Source organism: Phacochoerus africanus, chromosome 5, assembly GCF_016906955.1.
Source record: "Phacochoerus africanus isolate WHEZ1 chromosome 5, ROS_Pafr_v1, whole genome shotgun sequence".
NCBI classification, from domain to species: Eukaryota; Metazoa; Chordata; class Mammalia; order Artiodactyla; family Suidae; genus Phacochoerus; species Phacochoerus africanus.
Window position 1 is genome coordinate 17811123 of NC_062548.1, and position 9302 is coordinate 17820424.

Sequence of the window (9302 nt, forward strand, 5' to 3'; positions counted from 1 at the left end):
TGTTTTAAAGTCTTTGTACTATCCCATGGAGGGAGCAATACAGAACACTAAAACAATTTACATTTAAAATACATAAATGAAAAAAATTAAAATTTTAAAAAGTAAAATATATACAGATTATATCTAAAAAAGGAAACTTATACTACTTAAGGTCATTATCAGACACTGCAAAAAAATACCATCGCTAGTCAATGATAACAGTTGTAGCTAATTGAGTACATACTTTATTCTGAGTATTACCCATTTATTTATTCCATGTTTCCTTTATAATCCTATCCATTCATCTGGCAAAGTAGGTTTTAATATCTCTATTTAATGAGAAGAAACTGAGGCGCCATGAAGATAAGCGACTAGTGTGAGGCCACAGTCTAACAAGTGGAAGAGCTAGGAGTCCACCCAGAATCTTTGGATCTGAGCTCAGTGAACCAGACAGGGATAATTTTAGCTGGCAGGCTGGTGCAGACTTGCCACAGAGTTTTTAGTAATTTAAATAAAAATGAAGAAAAATATGAAGAAGAAAGTAATTTTTTAAATAAAACTAAATGATTCAAAGGCCTTTTATTCTGAGATCAGTTCTTTCTAATTATTTGACCTAAAATATCCTTATTTAAAATGAAATGACAGGAGATCCCATTGTGGCACATCAGAAACGAATCCGACTAGGAACCACGGGGTTGCGGGTTCAATCCCTGGCCTCGCTCAGTGGGTTAAGGATCTGGCATTGCTGTGGGCTGTGGTGTAGGTTGCAGACTCGGCTTGGATCCTGGGTTGTTGTGGCTGTGGTCTAGGCCGGCAGCTGTAGCTCTGATTCGACCCCTAGCCTGGGAACCTCCACATGCTGTGGGTGAGGCCTTAAATAAAAAAGCAAAAAAACAAATAAATTAAATTAAATGACAGCAACAGTAGACAGTGCTGTGGGCTACTGTTGTTAGTTTTATCGTCTATACCCAGCAGAACAAACTGGCAACTCTACTGTAGCCTCCCAATTTGGTGGAAAATACTTCTTTGAAATCCAAAAGTCTGGGAGCTACTTCCTTAGACAATGATGCTTCCCAAAGTAAAAGAGGACTTAACACACACACACACCCTCAAGGATCTCTCATTAATCTCTATTTTATTTAGATTAGGACACTTAAAGATTGAGAAATAAGAATAAAGTGAATTTCAGCAATCCAAAGTCACATGAGTTAATGCTGGATACTAACAGAGAACTTTCCTCAGGATTCTTTTCATTGGTTAATTTTTTTCATTCTTTATCTTCAATTCAACTCATTCAAACCTGGGCTCAAACTTTCTGTTCCCCAAAATAGTCCCATTTTTTACTACTACTGCTAACTGGCAATCAATATTTAGGTCAAATAAGAACTACTACTTGAGGCCTCCAATAACCTGCTATTATTTAAAGCCTTTTTCACTTTGACAAAATAAAAGTAGGTTTAGTCTACCTATTTCCAAAGGAAAATTGATGTATGCATCAGACTCAAGCCACTTTAATTTCCAAATTATGTATCTCCATTAATATATAATACATGCATATGTCTATATATGTGTGTATAAGTATATTGCAATACTTATATATGTATTGCAAGTAGTTTATAAAAAGGCTGATCAAACTGGATAATTTCTTGAATTATATTGTATACATGGCAAATAAGCTATTTATTCCTCATATATGCACGACTTATTTCTTACCTATCCTCCTTTAGAGAAATCAAATTTATAAAACATTTTATGTATACAGCTACCCAATTAAACATTAGTTTCAATCACAACATACTAAATTCACGTTTAAAACTATAAAGAGATCTAGAAAATTAGGTTGTGACAACTCAGGTTGGGGGGAGGGATGGACTGGGGGTTTGGAGGAGATCTAGCTATTTTCAGTCTTACAAGTGTACTTTTAACATCACTTGATGTTATGTTATTTTATGGGGCTTTTTAAAAAACATCACAAAAACCTGGATCTTGCAAGATACATTAACAATTTGTAATTTATAATCTATACTTATGAGATGGTTCAAAACACTTTTTAAAAGAAAAGCCGATTTTAAGAACTTAAACATACGATCTGAATAATATAAAGCACTCTTTCCATGTCCAAATGTTAAAAGGTCCAGTTAAATGTATTATAGACTACAATGTTTCCAAAAGCTAAGACTGGTGATAATTCACCCTAAATTCCATATTAATCTAATATCAAATGTTATTTTTATTTCTTCTTTTTTCAAATACCTGAAATATACTGCTGTAAAGTCTTTTCATTATATATTTATTCAGCTAACTTTGGGTGCAAGGTACTTTAAGTATAAAAGTCCTTTCCAAAGACAGGGAAAACAACATAAAAATGTTTGCCTAAAACACACTCAGTGGCTCTCAAAGGGTATCTGAGAGTCTATTAAGTCTATTAGCTTAGTTCAAAATACCCAATAACAAATGTGAGCTTTCTGTCACACTGACATATTTTAAATGTTAATTAGCATCAACATTTTAAACACATTATGTTTAATGTAGCAATAATGATGACTATTTTCCCACTAAAAAGCTACAGGATTTTGGTTTAAGGGCAAATGAGTACCTGGTTCAGGGAAGAAGGCTGTCTAAGGGGAGAAGATCAGCAACCTAAAGTTTGTAAATAGTAACAAGACAAACTCCAATACTAGGTTGTTCCTGTAATCACCAACATGTAGGTCAAAATAAACCAGTGAGCTATACATTAGCATCTATCTAGTAATTTACAGATCAACAGAAGAGAAAGAAATTACTCAAATGTGACTACTGTTAACAAACAATATTAGGCATAGCGTCTCTATCAATTGTGAAATCATTTCTTTCACTTTTGCTACTTTTAAAAACACGAACCCTCCTCAATAAGAAAAAAGAACAGCCACTTTTAAGATGTAAACTCCTCTTTTTCAAAATAACTTGCCTAGGAAAATCTAATGCAGAAAAACAGTAAACCAACTACAACACTTTAAAAACCCTAAAATTATCAGTAAAACAAACCAATCTCTCCAGTTTAGTGATGCATGTATTTTTACTCTTCGGGGAATATTCCATTATACCAATCAACAAGGTTTAGAAATCACCCTAATGCCCCAAACATCATCACTATACATGACATACACATATTTTCCTCAAAGTAAGCTTAGGCTAGACCCACACTCAAGCCATTCCCCCCTCCCGGGCACAATGAAAAATAAGAGGGGGAATCCAAGAAATCAGATATATTAAGTGCCAGTATCTTCTTCCCGAGTAGGGTCAAATTCGTTTTTGCTCGCAAATGTCACTGTCTCCAGAAGTCTGCAAATTCTCATTAGCGCTACAGAGTACAAAGAGGCCTGACCACGGAAACACCTGTCCTAGCACCGGGAAGACAGTAGGAAATGCAATCCCGAGCCCACGCTGGCCGCAAAGCCTTGGGCTGCAGCAGCGACCCCGGACGACGGGTGGACACTGACCTCACGGTTCCCCCCGGCAGGGTCGCACGCCTCCGACCCGCCTCCCCGGGCAAGAACCAGGAAATCTGTCAAGCTGGCGGGGACCCACCCTCCGCGAACCCTGCTTGCTCCTTCTCAGCCCGGCCCCAGCCTGCCCAACTGCTCTCCGTCCGCTCCGGCCTCCTGGCTACACTCTGCCACCTCATCCCTCCTCGCCGGTCTCTCGGCCCCGCCACCTCCGCCCCGGCGGCCTGTACTCGGGCCGGCCCCCGGGCCGCCGCCCCCCGGCCCGGGCCGCGGCCCCCGGCCAGGCTCGCGGAGCCGTCGGTCCCTTCGCGGCCCGGTCCCCGCTGTCCCCCAGGCCCGAGCTCCCGCCGCGCGCTCCCCACCCCCAGCCTCCGCCCTCGTCCCGCTCGGCCGCTCCCGGCCCGTTCCCCACAGCTGGACTACCTGGAGGCAAGGGCGGCGGAGCACTTCACCCAGGGGCCCAGGTCGCAGAGGGCCCGGTGCTCAGGGTCCCGCTCCTTCTCCCGCTCCACGTGGTAGGCGTAGATGGAGAGCAGGATCCCGGCGGCGCACACTGCATACCGGGCCACCCGCTCCCAACGCGGCACCGACACTCTCAGCAGGACGGGCGCCGCCATCTTCCCCCCTCCGCCGCCGCTGCCGCCGCCGCCTCCTTCGCCGCCGCCGCCTCCCTCCGCCTCCACCTCAGCCGCCGCCGCCCGTCGGGGCCCGACCCAGCCGCCGCCGCTACCGCCACCGCCTCCGCCGCCGCCGCCACTGCCACCGCCGCCGCCGCGCCCCATTGGCTCGACCGCCTCCTCCGGGCCCCGCCCCCACAGGCGCGCGGCCCAACCGCCCCGAAAGGAGAGAGCCTGGCGGGGCGGGGAAGGCGCGCGCGGGCGCGGAGGGAGGGGGCGGAGCGCGCAACCGCCCGGGAGGCCGGGCCGGCAGGCGGAGCCAGAGGCGGTGCGGCGCGCGCGGTGGGCGGGACTCCGAGGGGGAGGGGTCAAGGAAGGGGCGGGGGCTCAGAGATGGGAGGGGCGGGGGCTCGGAGAGGGGCGGGGCGGGCCCTAGGGGACCAGGTGCAGGGAATAAATTTTGAAGATACCACCGGGTGTGACTGGATAAGCCCTTGGCCCCACCTCCTCGGAATGACAATCAATTGCCATCCTTCCCCCCTTTTTTGTCATTTTCACTTGATATTTTCGGACCCAACCCAAATGAACCTTGGCCATTGCACTGAGCTCCAGAGCCAAGCTCCAGAGCCTCACTTGTGTTACCTGATCTCCATCACCACTTCCAGGCACCTCACGTTCTACAAGTGCGAATTTAACTATTTTTAAACTATTCTTTTAAATTATTATTGCCAAAAGACTTGCTTCCCCGTGAGCTGAATTTGAGATGACAACATAATTCATGCAATATAGAAAAGAATAAAAATTAACTAAAAAATCAGGATGAAGAAAAAGACAAATGAAAAGGAAAGACCAGGGAGTTCTCGTTGTGGCTCGGGGGAAATTAACCTGACTGGTATCCATGAGGATGCAGGTTCGATCCCTGGCCTCGCTCAGTGGTTAAGGATCTGGCTTTGCCATGAGCTGTGGTGCAGGTTGCAGACATGGCTCAGATCCGGTGTTGCTGTGGCTGTGGTGTAGGCCAGCAGGGGCAGCTCTGATATGACCCCTAGCCTGCGAACCTCCATATACTTCGAGTGCAGCCCTAAAAAGACAAAAAAAAAAAAAAGGAAAGACCAGGAGTTAAGAACACAGCTAAGCAGGCCATAGGGTATCACATAATTATTAAAAGGAGCCACAAATTAGCTCTGAATTTCCTGGTGGCCAAAACTAAAAGAAAACTATATGTATGTTACTCTCTAAGGAGAAACACACTATTTTGGGAGATTGCTAGCATTTTCCTCTTTGCAGCTGTCAGAGAGATATCAAGTTTTATATAGTAATTTTGAGTATTGATGTCCTGTATGAGTTATGAACTGTTCCATAACAAATTACCCCAAATGTAGCAGTTTAAAAAAAAAAAAACTCTTTATTTTCGCACAGTTTCTGTGGGTCAGGAATCCAATGCTGTTGAGCTGGGTCCTCTGGATCTGGGTCTCTCACAAAAACGCAGTCAAGATGTTGGCTGGGGATGCAGGCATCTTAAGGCTAAAGAATCCTCTTTCAAGCTCACTCCCATGGCTGTTGGCAAGCCTCATGTCCTCTCTGGCTGATGGCTGGATCCATCAGTTCCTGAACCATTGCACCTCTTTGTAAGAAGCTGCTAGGATAAGAGAAAGAGAGGAAAACAGAAGTTACGGTCTTTTTTGTAAACTAATCTCAGAAGAGACAGCCCATCGCTTTTACATATTCCATTACTTAGAAGCTAGTCCACAACCTAAATGTCCATGGATGGATGAATGAATAAAGGAAATGTGGTATGTACACTCAATGGAATATTATTCAGCCACTTCTATCATTTCCTCAATAGGAAATCCTATCCTTTGAGACAAGAAAGACAAACCTTCATGGCATTATGCTAGGTGAAATAAATCAGAACGGCAAATACAGTTGACCCTGGAACAAGGCAGAGGTTAGGAATAGCAACTCCCCCACCCCCCAATGCAGTTAAAAATCCACATGTAGCTTTACAGTCAGCCATCCAATTTGAGCTCCCACATCCACAGATTCAACCAACTGAGGCTTTTGTACTGCTATATTGTATGTGTATTGAAAATAACCCATCTGTAAGTGGACCTGTGCAGTTCAAGCCCATGTAGCTCAAGGATAAATTGTACGGAATAATCTAACTCACATGTGGAATCTAAAAATACTGAACTTGTAGAAACAGAGCTGATTGATTTGCAGCCGCTGGCAGGTAGGGGAGATGGGAAGATGCTGGTCAAAGGGTACAAACTTTCAATTATAAGGTGGTTAAGTTCAGGAGATCTAATGTACCGTGTGGTGTCTCTAGTTAATAATATTGTATTGTATTCTAGGGGTTTTTTCTTTTTAGGGCCACACCCACAGCATATGGAATTTCCCAGGCTAGGGGTCCAATCGGAGCTGTAGCCGCCGGCCTACACCACAGACACAGCAACAGGAGATCTGAGCTGCCCCTGTGACCGACATCACAGCTCACGGCAATGCCGGATCCCCTTAACCCACTGAGTGGGGCCAGGGATTGATTCCAAGCCTTCATAGGTACTAGTTCGTTCGTTACCACTGAGCTGCAGTAGGAACTCCTATGATATTGTATTGTATTCTTGAAAGCAGCTAAATCTTAAAAGTTCTCATTCCCTCCCTCTAGGCAAAAAAAAAAAAAAAAAAGATAATTATGTCAGGCGATGGATGTGTAAACTAACCTTATTGTGGTAATCATTTCACAATATAAATGTATGTTGAATCACCCTGTTGTGCAGCTTAAACTTACACAATGTTCTATTTCAATTAGATATCAATAAAACTGGGGGACAAAAAGAAGCTAGGTCTAGTCTGGAGTTCCTGCTGGGGCTCAGCAGAAATGAACCCGACTAGTATCCATGAGGATGCATGTTCAATCCCTGGCTCAGTGGGAACTGGGAACATCTATATGTCAAGGGTTCAGCCCTAAAAAGAAAAAAAAAAAAACAAAAAACAAAAAACAAAGGGAAGGTAGGTCTGGTCTACACTGAAAGGGAAGGGATTATACAAAGGCATGGAAACCAGCGAGGGGATTGTTAGGATCATCTTAAATCCTGCCTATAGTCCTCAAAAAGATCACCACTCTAACCCTCCAGCGGTTTTCACAAATCTGAGTGAACTCATTCTCCTGAAACCCCTGTCCTTCAGGATTCCTTTAATCACTTGAGATCTATCAGTCATCTGACTTCTTTCACTCATCTTAAAGTCTGTGAGGTTTATTCCTATTATTGCGTGTAACTATTATTATTTTTCATTGCTGTGTAATAGTCCATTGTGTGATTGAGCACAATTTTATTTATCCCGTCTGTCCACTGTTGATCAACATTTGGCCAGTTTTTAGCTGTTATGAACAAAGCTGCTGTGAACATCCTGTAAATGTCTTTTGGTGGCTATATGCACTCATGTCTAGTCCAGAAGTGGAAGTAGAGTCAGATAGTATTAGTAAATACTGCCCCCGTCAATTGAGATTCACAGGGGGCAAAGCCTGGGAAGGATAAAGAAGTCAGGGAGCAGGAAGAGGCATGGAGAGCCTCCAGATCACAGTGTAGGTCTGACCACTGTGCAAGTTCCACGGTCTCAGCCGGAAGGACGGGGATCCCAGAGTGAAGACCCTCCTTTATAGGAGCCTTTGCGAGGCAGGAATGGTCCCAATCTAGTAGCCCTGCCAGGCAGAATCACTAGCTGGGAGCAGCATGAATGCTGTGACTTCTGAAGGGATGGCCCCTGGAGGCTACTGGTCAACTAGCCTCTTTGCAGCAGACGCTTGAAGGGAGACTGAGTCTGCGTGGTGCACCACCAGGGCCACCCTACTACCAAAGAGTTTTCCCAAGTGGTTGTATCAGTTTAAACTCCCATTAGCAAAGCATGAGAATTGTGGCTCTTTCACCTCCTCGCCAATCTTTGGCAATGTCAGTGCTTGAAGATTGAGACAATTGGGTGGCTCTCTAGAGGGATGGTGGTGGTTTTAAAATTGCCTTTCCCTGAAGACCAGTGAATTTGAGCACCTTTCGTACACTTAGTGACTTTGTAACTGTCCTCTCTTGTGAAGCACTTATTCCAGACTTTTTCCCACTTTAGGGAGTTCCCAGGTGGTACAGTAGGTTAAGGATCCAGCATTATCACTGCTGTGGCTTGGGTAGTTCCTGCGGTTCAGTCCTTGGCCTGGGAACTTCTGCATGCCATGGGAGCAGCCAAATAATCATAACAATAATACTAATAAGCCCTTTTCCCACTTTAAAAGAATAGGTCATCTTTTTCTTACTGGTTTATAGGTGTCCATATATTCTGGATACAAATCTTTGTCAATATGTGTATTGCAGATACCTTCTCCTACGCTGTGGCTTGTCTGTCTCCCCTCTTCTTTTTTTCCGAATAACTGAAGAGACTTCTTTAAATTCCTATTATACATTCTACTGCCTTCACCTTGGAGCTTTCAAACACCTACTCACCCATGGCCTACATATCTCTTTCTCCTCTAAGACTTTCCCACTTCTATTGCAATATTGGGACACTGGTTACCCAAACCCAGCTCACCAGACCAGGGATTCAAACCCCATCAAGACTCTCTCTGTGGGAGTTCCCATTGTGCCTCAGCGGGAATGAACCCTAGTAGTATTCATGAGAATTTGGGTTCTATCCCTGGCCTCATTCAGTGGGTTAAGGATCTGGTGTTGCCATGAGCTGTGGTGTAGGCTGGAGACGTGGCTGGGATCCTGCGTTGCTGTGGCTGTGGTGTGCACCGGCAGGTGCAGCTCCAATTCAACCCCTAGCCTGCAAACCTCCATGTGCTGCAGGTGTGGCCCTGAAAAGCAAAAAACAAAACAAAACAAAAACCTCTCTCTGTCCATTTCCCACCTCTATGTGTTAATTTGGTTCTCAGGCCACTTTTGCTTACAGGGGGAAGAATGGTCCCAAAGTACCTCCATCTGCATCTTTGTTTTCTCCTTCCAGGAAAGGAATACCTATCCTCCCTTATATCCTCTTTTTTTTTTTTTTTGTCTTTTTAGGGCTGAACTGGTGGCACATGGAGGTTCCCAGGCTAGGAGTTGAATCGGAGCTACAGCTGCCAGCCTACACCACAGCCACAGCAACTGGGGCTCCAAGCTGTGTCTGCCAAGTCTGCAACCTGCACCACAGCTCAGGGCAACACCAGATCCTTAACCCACTGAGCAAGGCCGAGGAT

The 9302-nt window shown here is 44.9% G+C and overlaps 1 protein-coding gene across 1 annotated transcript in view; it reads right to left on the bottom strand.

The window, feature by feature from the left end:
- VKORC1L1 (vitamin K epoxide reductase complex subunit 1 like 1) overlaps positions 1–4215 on the bottom strand; it is a 73813-nt gene extending 69598 nt beyond the window's left edge. The window contains exon 1 of the mRNA XM_047779948.1: positions 3888–4215. Within this exon, the coding sequence (XP_047635904.1) occupies positions 3888–4081 (194 nt within the window). The 5' untranslated portion in view covers positions 4082–4215. The remainder of the gene's footprint in view (positions 1–3887) is intronic.
- Between the last annotated feature and the right edge of the window lie 5087 nt (positions 4216–9302).